General features: G+C 39.3%; 2 protein-coding genes across 2 annotated transcripts in view; one reads left to right on the top strand and one right to left on the bottom strand.

Annotated features, from left to right (window-relative positions):
* ppih (peptidylprolyl isomerase H (cyclophilin H)) overlaps window positions 1–15,132 on the top strand; it is a 199,262-nt gene that overhangs the window by 64,196 nt on the left and 119,934 nt on the right. The gene's annotated exons all lie outside the window — the stretch shown is intronic.
* Window positions 1–15,132, bottom strand: part of espn (espin) — a 40,012-nt gene that overhangs the window by 23,804 nt on the left and 1,076 nt on the right. The window contains 7 exon segments of the mRNA XM_053317017.1: window positions 1,189–1,472; window positions 1,887–1,922; window positions 2,174–2,345; window positions 4,340–4,471; window positions 6,275–6,457; window positions 6,842–7,028; window positions 13,522–13,715. Of these exon segments, the coding sequence (XP_053172992.1) occupies window positions 1,189–1,472; window positions 1,887–1,922; window positions 2,174–2,345; window positions 4,340–4,471; window positions 6,275–6,457; window positions 6,842–7,028; window positions 13,522–13,715 (1,188 nt within the window).

The raw sequence follows: 15,132 nt of genomic DNA on the forward strand, positions 1-15,132 counted from the left end.
AACGCACATACATACAGACATCACCCTGGAGACAGTCTATAGCGACGGGACACTATGGTTACCAGTGGACTTTATAACAGCTGATTTTGCATAGCTGATTTATACACATGGCCCCAGACTTTCTGTCTGTCTGAAGCATAGATTTTTCCTGCAACTCAGCTGACTATGCTACACTTGTACTTTTTGATGAAACAGATGTACAACACATTCTTTTGCTACTATGCTTGCAGAAAATAAAAAGTAAAGCAATAATTATGAGATGAAAAATGTCTAAATATTAACTAATAATAACTTTTTTGGTGTCTCTGGTTGAACCTAAAACCACTGTCATACAACTGGGCAGAACATTATTCACTCAGACAAGTTATCTTTGTTGTAATTACAGTGTTCTCTGAGCAAGTCAATTGCAATTTAATTATAATAACAACTTCACATTCAGTGTTAATGTCCTTCACAGAAGTACTAAACCACTAAAAACACCAGAAGCAGCACTGAAACTAACTTATATTTATGCCAATTTTAATTGTTGCTGTTTATCAGCTCGTAAAACTCACTTTTGAGTGATCTGCAGCCAAATTCATTACTGGAATTAACATCAAACCCATCACAACAGCCATAATGTGTCAACCCAGAGGCCCGCCTCAGTAATGAGCATCGTTGTTAGTCTCGTTAGCCTTGCTAACACAATAACATAATTGTGGGCACCAAGACAAGACACATTGTTACAGAAGAGCAATAGCTCAACTGATGAGTCACAAGGGAAAATTGCAGCTAATGACCAGTTTATCCCAAACACCCCAGTCCCTCTGCTTCTTTAGGATTGTTCCATATCACTCATCATGCTGTGGCTCAACAAAACTTGGTATATCTACAGTTTTAATAAAATAAAGGAGGTATATTTGAGTAACAATAACATAACTCAATATAGATAATATGTTGCCATGTGCCGTACATCATCCCCTGTAGCAAAAAGTAAGAATGCTTGTTTTTATACAAAAAATAAGCCAGAGGGTGACGTGCTGTTAACTATCTGCACAGCAGAGACAATCTGACGCACATGCACAAATAAAAACTTTTTGTGAATGCTTGAGAAATTTCCCTTTAGAAGAGGAAATGTTTGCACAGCTCTGAGGCTCATCTTGCAAACGGCTTCATCGTTTGAGCTCATGCAAGAGCTGACCTCCTTACCTGCTTATTGTTGGTGCTGCTGTCCACATGGCGCAAGTTGCTTTTCACTTTCAGAAACTCAACTGATGATGGCTCATGAGGGGGCTGTGGTGCTGGGTAGGTCGGGGCTGGAGGAGGCATCGGGGGAGCCTGGGGGGGAGGCGGTGGTGGATAGGTTGGTGGTGGCGGGAGCTTGGTGGGAGGATCAGTAGGTGTTTCATCCTTCTTAGGAATGTTAGAGCCAATGTCTGGGTTGAGCATGTCCATGTATGCCTGTATGTCTGATATGGCTGACTCTGATGCACCTGTGACAAAGATACATAGGCACATGACACATAGGCATGTTTAATGGAGACTGACAGACTTACAGTTTCCCATATGAATCTAAACATGGTGTACTCCCAATTAAGATGAACAAAACAAAGCATTCTGAAAACGTTCAACATTTACTTCATTTGTTTTTCTTAATAAATGACCGTTACTGTACTGATGAGCCACACCTCCATCCAAATCAACTATCTGCACACAGACCACTAGGGTGCAGCACCAGTATAGCAAGCACCTGTGGCATAAAACAAAAGAGTGAAAAACTGCTGCATGTTGTCAACACTTTAGTCAATATCTGAGCGATCCACCATTGCTGAGGAGCTGTATTTGCAATTTGACAAAACTGACATGTTAAAAAAACAGCAGTTAAGGATTCACAGCCAAATATAGACAGCAGGGCTTGTTTCAGCCCCCATTCTGATTATGTGCTGATTAAAAAAAACACATATTTGACTATTAAGCTCATCAAGCACTTGGTATTTCAATTTAGAAATAGAATTATTATTAATTTTGGATCTTAATTTGGATTTGAATCTAAAGTCACCATATTAGTTTACCTAATCAAACTAAAATGTAAGGAGTTCATTAATTTTACCTGTGTGTGTGACTGTGTTCAGCTGGGCATGGGGGCTTCGTGACATTGTTAAGCTGCTCCTCTTCTCCCCAGTGCTGGACTGGCTGGAGTTGGCTGAGTCATAGTTGGACAGCGAGCTGGATGGTGAACCAATGTCAAAGTGTGCTGCCTGGCTAGCAGGGGGCATGGTGGTGTTTGGGGATGAGAGGCCTGAGTCCGGCTGCTTGTACTCAAGGTCTGTTGAGGGGTCCCGAGACAAAACACGATGTTCCACACTCTGTCAGAGGAATGCAGTTTGTGAATACAACCGTCTTTTCACTTTATCTGTTTTTTTGAACTGTTCAAATCATTTTTACATTAGTAATGAAAAAAAACAATCTATTGATTCATTCTGAATTAATTAATTATTGAAATGTGTCATTCATCATTTCAATCATAATTTCTGAAATCCCATGACCTCTCAGTCCCTGATGACTTACATGAAGAGGACAGCATTATGAGTTTAATTACTGCACACTAATGAAACATCTCACAGCTGATCAAAAAGCCTCTGTGGCCATCTGCTTTTCCCACAAGGCAGGACTCAGTTGGCTGAATGTCCCACATGGGAATGCATACAAGACGGAGAAATATGTTTCCCACATCCTGCAGTGTGGAGGAGTTATTATTCAGTCGGCCACTTGGGGGTTTCAGTAGGTTGAGCCATGAGGGCCCATTGTATGTCAAGTGTTAATACCTCTAGTAATTAGCTGAGAAAAACTGAGGCTAGTCAAAGAACACTTTGACTAGCTTTTTTTTGCTTCAGTTTATATATATATAGTTTATATGGACTTCAGAGATTCCATTGCTGACTAATATTGCACACAGTTTGAAATACATTGGACATGGAACATGTAAGCACCAAAGCAGACATGTAACTCATAATTCAATTTAGAATTGAAGTAAGAATTGACAATTTGACAGAACAAACGAGGCAACAGTTTACACACTGTCCAAGTATTCTCTGTTTTGAATAGTAATGGATAAATACGGTTTGTTTCCTTGTTTTGACCTGTAAGAGTAGCACTCCCATTGGCCCAATTAGTGTCTGAAAATTTAAAAACACATCGGTAAGTCATGTTGTGTCCCCAGGTTTGATACAAATCTGACCAGCAGTGTATGAAATATTGTGTAATCACTCAACAACGAAACATTATAGCAGCTAAACGATTTGAGATATTTGGAAATCCAATAAATGGAGTTCGAGACATTTTTCATAACGTACAACTAGTTAAATGGTGTATTATTGTTAATTCTGACATTATTAGATACAGACTGCTGTAACAAATGTTGTATGTAGGCTCAATGTACATCTTCCTTCTCTGGGTAGATAATACAAGCTTTAACTTGTTCTTACTTATGACATGATTCAAAGTTTTAGTTAATATTGGAGCCATATGTGTAAAATAAAACACTGTCATACTTTGATCCAAACAAGAACCAGCTTGGCAGTGTTCGTAGGGAGATTGCAGGTGAGGGGCTGATAGGGGCCACAAAAGCTAAAAGTAGCTCCAAACTGACTGAGTCAGGACAGACACCTACAAAATAAGGATAGTGCCAATCCAAACTTTAGTCTAAGTTTTTGACCTGCTCACACTCAGCCATGTGCTTCAAGAATTACTCCTTGTTGCATCAACATTTTGAAAAACTACAATGATAGTGAACTTTTAACAGCATATATGATTGCGGGTGAGTTAATAAGGATCCGGTCAGCTTCCTAACATCAATAAATCAGGAGATGATGGTCACAGCTGTGACTGTCGAAAAATGCAGTTGGCAGGGCTGAACTTGAAATATCTCAACTAGATTAAATACATTTGGTTCCAGGGCCAGTAAAATAGGTGGGACACACTCATGCCACCAAAAAATGAAGATTTGCTTGCTCAACTGGATAAATGTTTGCACAATTGTTCAGAATATAACATATCTACAAAATGTGTTAATAAGATCTACAGTATCAAATTTGAATTTGCTTCTTGAACCTCAATGTATTGAATATTTTATTTGACATACACAGACGGGTCACTTGTCAAATCACTGTACAGATAGTAAGCCTATATTCATGAACCATGATGTCATTCATAGTAACAGGCTCAACCCGATCCCCTCTCATAGCTTTGTGTTCTCTCAGTTTCTAAGTAAAAGCTCTTCTCAGCAGCTTTGTTAATAGCTCTGCAGAGGAAGCTCTTAGCTTCAGCCCCAGGACATATTGGGCTCATCTGTGTCTCTTACCATGTTCTCCACAGTGCGCAGATACTTGGCACACTGGGAATGGCCGTTGTATTCAGCCAGGTCTGCTGCTGTGAAGCCGTCCTGGTCCCTGATACCCAGATCCACACCATTGACCACTAGGATCTGACAGCACTTGAGAGTAACATGAGAGAGACAGATATTTATTTAATTAGTTAATTAGGTGGAAATCTTGGAAGAAGTTCACAGTATTGACTAAATAAATGCATGACTCAGATGTGAAATTAATTCTTTGTAAATATCAACTCCGTAAATGTTGATTTACATTTCACAATAATGACATGTACTGTTAAAAACTTCTCTAGTTAAAGACATAATTAACTGCAGAGGAATACAACTCAAAAATTATCAGCAGGATGACTTTAATTTAGTATAAAAGATGGAGACAATGTATTATATAAACCACCTGTTCTGTTTTTATATTTACACTATCGTAATTAAATCTCTACTATCATTCCTTACTACATTTGAATTAGACCCTCACTGAGCATACGATGTGAAATTTTGCCTGATTCTTCACTGATCATCTCATTCAAAGATTGCTCTTAAACCATCATGAAAGAAGACAAAAATTAGACATCCTTCTAACAGCTAATTGATTTAGTGTATGATTATAATGCTATACCTGATGATTGGAACGTTCATCTCTTCTAACACAAAGCATGGCTTTCCGGTAACTGAAAACTGTTTCAAACATTTGTTACGAAACCCTGTCAAGTGCCAGGTGGAAGCCAGTCTAAGCTTGTTGTTCTCAGATTGAGCAAGCTTTGTGTTACCATATTGACTCGTTTTAATGTGAGCTTCTTAAAAATCTTTCCTCCAGTTCAAAACTTGGGCAAGCACCTGGCAAGTCAGGGTTTGGATCAATTTTAATTCCTCTTCTACAAGTATCAGACAAATATGAATTTCCTCCTTGTTTAATACATCAAGTCGGTGCTGACACAGCTAACTGACCAGACATTGACACAACAAAACATTAGTCAAAGTTGTAGGTTGGAGTGGTGTACACCACGAAACCAGTCATTCAAAACAGATAGTTAAAGGTGAAACCCAGTGTGGCTATATGAAGGGATATGTGAGCACCAATAATCATATTCTTATGTAGTACTCCTGCATAGCTGATAGGAATATGGTATTGGAAGAACCCAAACCTGCTCAACCCTACCCACATACATTAAAGGGAGTCAAATAGAATTCACTGACCAATATAAGTATTTGGGAACAGTGATTGACAATCAGTTAAGACTTCTCTGACAGCCATCTTTGAGAAGCAGGTCCTCAGTAAAGCTAGGTCTATACTAGACTGTGCAAGCCACCCCCTCCACTGCAACTTCGAGACTCTCCCCTCTGGCCAGAGATTTAGAGTTCCATTTTACAAATGTGACAAGACCAGAAACTCCTTTGTCCCCAGAGCGATAACCCTGCTAAATTTGCACAATACTGAATCACAGTTTTAAATTATTTTCTTAGTGATTTCAATTCAGCCAGACTTGATTGTTACTTGTGATTTGTCTGTCTTGTTTTTACATGTGATTATGTTTTTGATAGTTGTCTATTTTTTTAAAACCTGTCTGCAAGTCAAGGGGAAAATAAACGCAACTGAACCTGATTTATTTCTATTCATCTCTACTATTGCTTATAATATCCTTACTATTAAAAATGATCAGGAGAGCCAACAAAGCCAAGTCACTTCACCACATGAAAAATTAAAATTCACCCTTCAAACAGAAAATATCTCAGTGTAGGAAGCCTTTACACTCTAATATCAACATGCCACTACATTAAATTTCTACTGTATTATTTGACTTGAGTGATAATCAGCAAACTAAAACAACATATTATATTGATTTATATATATTTTTTTTTATTGTAGGTTGATTCTGACATTAGAAAAAAAAATTGAACACCAACACACACCTCTAGTTCACCATTCTCTGCGGCGTCGTGAAGGGGCGTCCCCCCCCAGTTGTCAGTGACGATCTCGCCACCGTGCAGCAGCAGCCAGCTGAGTACCTTTGAATGACCACGACTGGCTGCAAAGTGCATGGCCGTGGCCCCATCACTATCTCGGTCTGTCAAGCTAATCTCTGTGAAACTCATCTACAGGAGGAAGGACATCAATACAAGTTACAGTCATCTTCTATCTGCTCATAATGAAATATTTCAGTTGGATTTGGAGTTGAATTTTAAATATGTGCAATGTATTTATAAAATATGATTTGGGAAAATCAAAAGAACCAAATCATTCTCCAGTTTTTCTCGGCTAGGCATAATTTTGGATATGCAGTATAGACGTGGACTAAGACTTGGAGTAGATACACCACCTATAGAATATCTGACTGCGTTACTTACATTTTCCCAGATTTAAGTGGAGCCATATAAAATATAACAATGCATTAAGAATGGGATGTGGGCCTAGAAATAGATCAGTTAACTCTGTTGTTTTCAAGATTTGATCTTTAGGATCTTGACAATCCAACACACCAGCCAGACGATGACAGTGTTATGGCCCATCTGGGCTGCAGCATGCAGAGGTGTCATCCCATCATTGGCTCTGATGCTCGGATCTGACCCGTAATCCCTGGCCAATAATTGGACAACCTCCAGATGACCCTCTTGGCAGGCCAGGTAGAGCGGTGTGGCACCATTCTTAGTTTGGGAGTTGACAACGCTGAAGGGAAATTAAACAGTGCAATTAATAAGAGACCACAGAAACTAAATGGAGGTTGTATGTTAGCCTGTTCTCTTGTTATCACTTAAACCTGGATGGTTGAACAGAAGCAAACTCAATGTAGAGTTTATTGTTCTCTGATTATTAAGACATCAAAACTTGCTGACACCCAAAATTCAAGCATGGATTACTTTCAGTAATCTTCTTTTTAAGACATAATAAAGACTAAACAACAAGGAGAGCTTGTGACAAATTACAATGTGACATTTAAATAAAATGCAAAACTATTACACTGAGCATATCAAAATAAACAAAACAGCCTGCCTAGAATTGGTCACATTTACTGAAATTATCCATTATGTCTCACCTGTAATTACAATTTATGCAATGAAAACTAGCCATTTAATTTATTATTTTATTATTATAGAAAATTCAAAACTTGAACGAGTTTCCCCTGGCATGTTTCCCATGGCTTCAGTTTTCAGTATGAGATTGTGAATGTGTGGAAGTATTCTGAAGCGTCAAACTTATAGTTCAAAAGTTAAGGCCCCCGACCCCCCCCCCCTCCAGCCCTCCTGCCGCCTGATGGAAGTATTGAGAGTGGCTGTCACAGCTTTCATTCATGATATCATGCACCCCCTTTTTATGTCGTCAAATTACTAATTAAAAACGAAGTATCAGTAAAATGAGCACTTGGTCAAACATCACTGTGATAAGAACTACCAAAAATGGGAAAAAAATGTATTTGATGTGTACCTTGTCCCATCCGCTAACATGGAGGGGGCGGGACTTCTGACCTATAATGCAGCCAGCCACCAGGGGGAAATCAAAATGTTTTGGCTTCACTTTTAGGGAGCTGTCAGTCATCCATGTTGTTAATATTCACTCAATGGTCTGAAGGAATCAGGTAACTGTAACAGGAAAACGTGCCTTTGTCAATGTCAACAAACGGCTGTTTTGAGAGCAGTCAGTAGTGATGCTGGGCCAAATCCTGGTCTCTTTATTTCCAAAGGCCCTTAGCACGCTTCCCATGCAAAAGCTCATCCAATGCCTGTATCTCTCCTTGTCCCAGATCTTTTCAGTCCCAGCGGGAGGTCAGTGAGTGAGCAGGCACTTCCCCTCTAAATCCCATAAGGTCGTGCTTTATTTGGACACTGACAAATGAGCAATGAGTCTCCTAAGAGGATTATCACTCCACTGGCTTTGCCCAACTTGCTTTGTGCTTAATGAAGGGTTGCCAGTGGCCAAGACGGACTAAGTAGGTGAAGAGGAGGAGTGGAGAAGGTGGGGAAAATGAGAGGCAGGGCTTAAGTGGACAGGTGGATCTTGTAGACACAAACATTACCCTGCCCAGGGATGTGGCTCAAGGCCAAAACTCTCCTGACTAAAGACCCCATATTAAAGCACAATGTGTGCCTGAGCTCTCAGGAAAGAGATATACATTCTTAAAATAACATCTTCCTTGGAAATTGTAGGCATCCAAAATATATTTAGTCAGACAAGTCTGATGCATCGGATGTTAGAAAGGGGGTCTGTTTGGGTGATTGAGGGAAAAGTTCGAAGTTAAAACAAACATCCTAAATATTTCACAGAATGAAGGGGAAGTAATCTGGAGTTCTATCATCAGGAAGTGGACAGACAGGTTTAATTATTCACGAATGTAACCAAAGTGGGATGATGTTCATCAGTGCAGTGGGGTCTTTCTAGGAGAGAACCTTACTTTTGTCATTAGTCCTGACCACAAACATTGTGAGAGTGACAAACTCCAATGTGTTCGAGGTAAGATGGATACGTTTCTAGCAAAGCACATACTTCCTCTGTCAGAACTCTCCAGAATGAAGAGGCTTGAACACTCGCCACTAAATAAGTGCTGTTGAGGAACAGGTGTAGATTTCATAGTGCTGAGAAAGAGGTTAGCCTTGTGTGACGAAACAGCTAGCAAGTGGCACAAAGGGCGATACTTTGCCAATAACTTTGTCACTCAAAGGGAAAAACACACACTCTGAAGTAGCAGACATTTGATATATTTCTACTTCAGCTCCGATGAGTAATTTACCTCAGTAATTGTCTGTAAACTGGCCCCTCCCTTCGACCCATGTGCATGGTAACAAAGACCTTGAAGACTTCATTACAAGTGATGTAATTGATGTCACACTAATGGTCTTCCTGCCTGATATGGACTCAATGACTTTTCCTGTCTAAATAATGAAGAATGTTGTGGGAGAATTCATACGCATTATTTAGTAATGTGATCTAAGTATGTTTCCGTATGCAATTTTAAGAAATTATGACATTCCAACATGGAAATCCACTGATTACATGATGTACAGCATCTATGTAGATCCTCTGTTCAGTTTCTCAGCCTGGAGAGAGGTGTGTAATCTTGCACGTCCATGTCCATGTGTACAGTTGTAATACTGTGGGTCCTTTGCCCAAAAGCGTCTCATTATGGCACATTGGATTGTGTTTGTGTTGTGAAAGGGAACAGGAAGGGATTTTATCCAACTCCTAGCAAGACGTTCAGTGAGATGATTTGTGCTGAAGAACTCGAGTACAGTCAGCTCTTGGCTGGGTGAAAAACTGCTTTTTACCTCTTTCTTTGCTTAATTCTGAAAACATAATTTAAGAACTTTCAACAACTTAAAGCTAGAATGATCCCTAATTAAACTGTTTGTGGTCTGCCGCAACTGATACACAATAACCATAACAATTCAAACGATCTTCACAGAAGAAGTAAGAAGGTGCTTATGTGCTGACAAAATACTTGTAATGTTCAGCAGCCATCTTAATTACTTTGTCATATTTGTTAATGTTCAAGATGTCTTTACTTATCTTGGTCTTTTCTTCTCTATACTAGTGTTGAAGCTGTTCATTACTGCTACATCTGAGACTGGGATGCCTGATGAAGTCTTGACTCGTTTTGGAAAAAGATCTTTTCTTTGAAGGTGAGGAAATGAATTTGAGTATAAATTCATTTTGTGCTGTATGGTTTGAATAATAAATCAGAAGACTTGTCATCTCCCTCTGCTGTGAGTCCACCTTTAGTCATCTAACTTTCAAGAATATCCTAATGCAGCAGTCTTCCCTTCTCAACTGCCTGTTAGAATTATGGCTTGGCCAAAGATCTTAATCTGTGCTAATTGATTGCATAACCTGTCTGTAGCCTCTCTCCCCCTTTCACGCTCTCGCATTCATTCAGTCTTTTGTGTACCAAGGCTATCAGTGGAGGCACAGCAAATGAGCCTGTTGGTTTTGCTTCACTGGGATGGATGGGCGAACAAGGTGACAATTCAGATGTGGTTTATAAATCTAACAAACACTACATGTCTGGAAACAGAGCCATGTCTGTGCTGCACCATTTGTCCCATATAAACACTGTGATTGCTTAATGAGTAGAAAACTGTAGACATCTTAATACTGCAGCAATTGATGGTTACACCTCTCCTCTGAGTGCTTGTCCTTACTTCACAAAGGACCTTTGAGGAAACTTGTTTGCTATGCCGCATTTGTAACAATTTTATCTAAATAAAATAACAATACAAAAAAACCCCAACGGCAACCATCTCAGTGGGTATTGCAAGTATGGTTAAACCAATACTTCATACCAACCAATACTTACATATATATATTTATTTATACATTTCAATCTAATTCTTACCCAGTCAGTGAATAGATATAGTAGTGGTAGTTTTACAGCACCCTGAATGCTATGTCAAGAAAAAAATTCAAGACAAAAGTCCTGTAGATCGTTTTTTGTAATGAAGAGGTCAGATCAGGTAAACATGCAATCCCAAACCCTTAAACTCGAGCCTCCAAAATTTAAGGTCAGTCAAAGCCTAGGTGGAGGTATGTGGTCATCTCTTACACAAGTTTTCAGTTTGAAGCTGTGTAAGCGTTAACAGTGTGAAATACAATATAACACAGGTTGTAACCACTTGTAAAACGTATTGTCATAGTCAAGAGGCTTGTAAATGACACAGAGGGTAATGCAGCATCCACAAAATGCAACAAAGCACTTCAAATGTAGTTGGTGTCACTTGTTTACTGTTTATTGTCTGTTCACATAGCTACTATTACCTCTGTGCAGAATTATGTTTTACTGTCATTAGTCTGCCTGTTACTAAACTGATGATGTAACAGAGGGGGTCATGTTATCCTTGCAATGTCTCGACTGGAACAAACTCTGAGCCGTACAATTAGCTCTTAAAACTCATCAATACAAATTTGCGGCTTGTAATAAACCCTGAAACAAGAATGCTATCTCCCTGCTGCAAAGTTCCATTCTAAACAATGAGGCGGGCGACCAGAAAGAAGCCCGTCTATTCAAACGGGTTTGTTTTCCTCATTATCTTATCTCCGGTTGGTGCTACTGTGTGTCACCGTGGAGATGGTGGTAAACAGCAACCATGGGAGGGGTGGCGGAGAAGAGTGAATGGGGCCCAGCTATCAGGGAGCTACCGTGTCCCTGGGGGTCATTAAATTTTCAACAGCTATGCACCTGTCTGGGCTGCATCTAGACAATATTGGAGGTGTAGAGCACAAGGATAGTCTGCAAACTGCTCCGGCTAAAGCCTTCAAAGTCAAAGCAATTCAACAAACAACGCTATTAAGTTTAAAGACTGTATTTCTGTTTCTTTATGGCAGCAGTGAATTATTGTCCTTGATGTTTGGAGAAGACACCAACACAGAGAACATCCGTCAACTCAACAGTCATCTCCATATTTTCCTTCTTTAGTCTTTTATAACCAGACAGGTTTTGCTATCAATAACGCTAAACAGAAAAAAACTCGCTCGAACCCAGTCATCTTAACATTACTGTAACGTTATCTAGTGGTATCTGGTCATGTGCTGAATACACTTTAATTTATAGATTAAAATAAAAACAACTGATTTAAATTTTAGAAGCATTCATTACACTAGAAAGTTTACTCCAGTGACTGTATGTGTTAGTGCTGCTTCCCTTTTATAAAGAGTTTGTGGTGATAGTTTGTGCTCACTCCTTTCAGCTCTGTGTGATCAGTGTTGTGTCTTAGAAAAGACAACTCAGTCTTCCTAATGCCTTACGCGTATCCATGGGGATCATATGAGCGGGTGTCATCTCTACAGGGCACAAGTGGTTCTGACACAGCACTGATTAGGGATGATATCCATCAAGAGGTAATCTCACAAACACACACCTCCCCATATAGTAATACAAAGTACAATCTGACAACACAAATATTAGATCACCAACTCTTACTTGAGTGACCTGGCACTCACAGCACCCAGAGACATTAGTCTAGATGTATTACATAAGCAGCACATGGGGGTTATTGTAGCGTGCAATATTTTGTGAAAAGCAAATCACTTAGGATTTAAACTGGTATTTTGATTGCCTCACTGGTATCAAAAAAGCCAAGTTCAGGTTGATCCCCACCCGTGCCAATGGGCACTATAAATACTATGAGCCCAAAGTTTATATACTAGCCAAAACTGAACTATTTTTGAACTGTTTAGTAAGCGCCTCATAAGAAAGAAGACTTCTGCTAGGTCATTTGAAGTTGCAGATTTCAAGGCAAGTTGTTCAAATGTTGAACAATTTCAAACTTTTAAATTGCCAACAAAGTTAAATCTGAATCTAAACAGTGGATCCATTACAACCTGCTTCAGCTTTAAACAGTAGGAGAAAACTGACCTGTATAAAAAATAACGATTGTAATAGCTTAGGGCTTTTTTAAAATCAAAGTTGTGTTGCTGGTTTCATGGCTGTCGAGTGTTAAAGGGCACCATGTTGGAGGAAGAGAGGGAGAGTTTGAGAGTTTAGCTTTTTATCCCCTTGTATATGCAACATAAATAACACTGATAACATACTTTTATATTGGCTGGTTATCCTAACTTTGTGTCAAGCCTGTTGATACTGTATGTGTAGCTATTACTTTTAAAGCTGCAGCTTGACTTTCTCATTAATTTACTGCTGTGATGTTTGAGAGATGATTTAGTATGTTTACTTAAAATGTTGACATAATCCTAACTTATTGTTTAAATTAATTTTGGAGCTCCCAGTTTCATTAACATTGTGTTAAAATGTCTTTGTAAAAGGTGGAACAGTTACCAACTACAGAGGATGGGAATGACTGAATGGTGAGGACTGAAAGTAACTTCCAAAGACCAACAGATTTTTCGCACTGATCAAATGGATGCTCATCACCACAGTATAAGTGAAAATACCATTGTAGCTTGTGTATTACTAATATAATGCTTCATTTCACGAGTTTTGCAGCCACTTAAGGTTTTCCTACATGCTTGGGTGGGCAGAGGTATTCAGAAACCTAAATCCTATACACTGGTCCTTTTAATGAAGTAATTTGCCTTCTCTGCCCAAAGGTTACCAAATTAAGTTACTGTTAGACAACAGAAACAAGAAACTTAGAAATCATACTATTAGCTTAGATCTTGAAAACTGAATGAAATCTCACAGATCACTGCAAAGAGAAAACCACCATGCTGCTCTTACTTTGGGCTGTGCCCCAGTAACAGTCGGAGCGAGGGCAGGTCTCCCTTGGCAGCTGCATAGTGAAGGGGTAGTGCGCCTGCATCTGTGGTGGCCCCAGGGTCCACCTCCACACTCTTCAGCAACCATTCAGTGATCTCATGGTGACTAAAGCGGGATGCAAGGTGGAGAACGGTGGCACCTGAACTGTCCCTCTCCTAGAAAACAAAAAAAGAAGGAATAGAGCTGAAATTGTTTTGTAGTCAGATATGATGTCTTTATCAAACAATAATGTTATTATTGGCTACTTTGTTATACTGCTGAAATGAAGGGAAAGGGACTTAGTCACACAACTTCTGTGCAGTATGAGATCAAATGTTCATATATCTTTTTCTATAAAGGTTCATGTTTTATCTCAATGCTCAAAGTTGTGTGATTTTCAGAAATGTATATGGAATCTTCACAATTTAGAAAAGTAGCAGGCAGAACTGAAATGAGTCCTTGCTTGAGTCCTGGATATTAAAGCCACATACCTGTAATGACTGAAGTGGTTATGGATTACAAATTTTATAGATTATTTGAAGAACATGTAGACTGTGATTCAACCCTGACTCAAACACGTTTTATCTTCCATGTCCTTTAAAACTTGTGTTCTGTAACATACTATTATTTTTTGTGTTTTTTGGTTAGATGTTTATTAATACTTGAGTCTAATCACATAGAAGCTACAGCTGTAGTCTGAGGCAGCAGAGCGCTTTAAATGAACATCATTAACATCTGATATAATCAGAGTGCAATAACAAAGCAAAAGACACAATGGTGAAAACTGGAAGACAGCACTGACCACTTGTCAAGTAGATTGCCAGTGCTAGTGGTAATTGATAGGTTTTACTAAATGTCAGCCAAGTATCTTATCAGTTAGTTAGTGGCATGGGGCACTCTTTGTCACTCTTCTGCGGTTGGTCAGGCAGCCCTCAAAAGCAAATGGAGACAGTAAGTAGATGGACGAGCTCTTATTACTCTTTCACATTTAGAATCACAGATTACATGCGGTCAGATCAAGTGCTTGATCAACTCAGGTTTGGTACTTCTGTTTGTGCTGCCTAATTTATTTTTGAGTTAGAGAAGAAAATGTTTATTATCGTTAGCACTGTCGCTCCAAGCTCTTGTTATGAATCTGGCAGGGACCTCTGTTCAGACTTTGCATAGTCTCCATATGTATGTGTGGGTTTCCTACAGTCACAAAGACATCCATTCACAGGCAGCTTAGATATTCCTGTTCCCCTAATCTGCATCTCTATGTGTGATATACTGGTGACCCGTAAAGAGACTACTGTCTGTCTCTCACACACAGTGTCAGAGAAGGATGTAGCATAGTATGTATTGTATAAGCAGGTGTAGAAAAGTCACAATACAAGTGCTGATGAAAACTGTTGTGAGTTGTATAAGGTTTAATGTGCTTGTCTTACACCTTTATACATAAGGGTATTAAGAGAACACTGTAGTACAACACTGCAGCTTTTACTAAGGCTCCTTCAAAGTGCCTGCTGCATTCCTTCCTTGGTGTGAATACTTTGCATCTTACCGGCAGGGGAATGGAAATATGGCTATAGAGTCATAAGGGGTCATAAGGTT

The sequence above is a fragment of the Scomber japonicus genome, chromosome 4, assembly GCF_027409825.1.
Source record: "Scomber japonicus isolate fScoJap1 chromosome 4, fScoJap1.pri, whole genome shotgun sequence".
Lineage (NCBI taxonomy): Eukaryota > Metazoa > Chordata > Actinopteri > Scombriformes > Scombridae > Scomber > Scomber japonicus.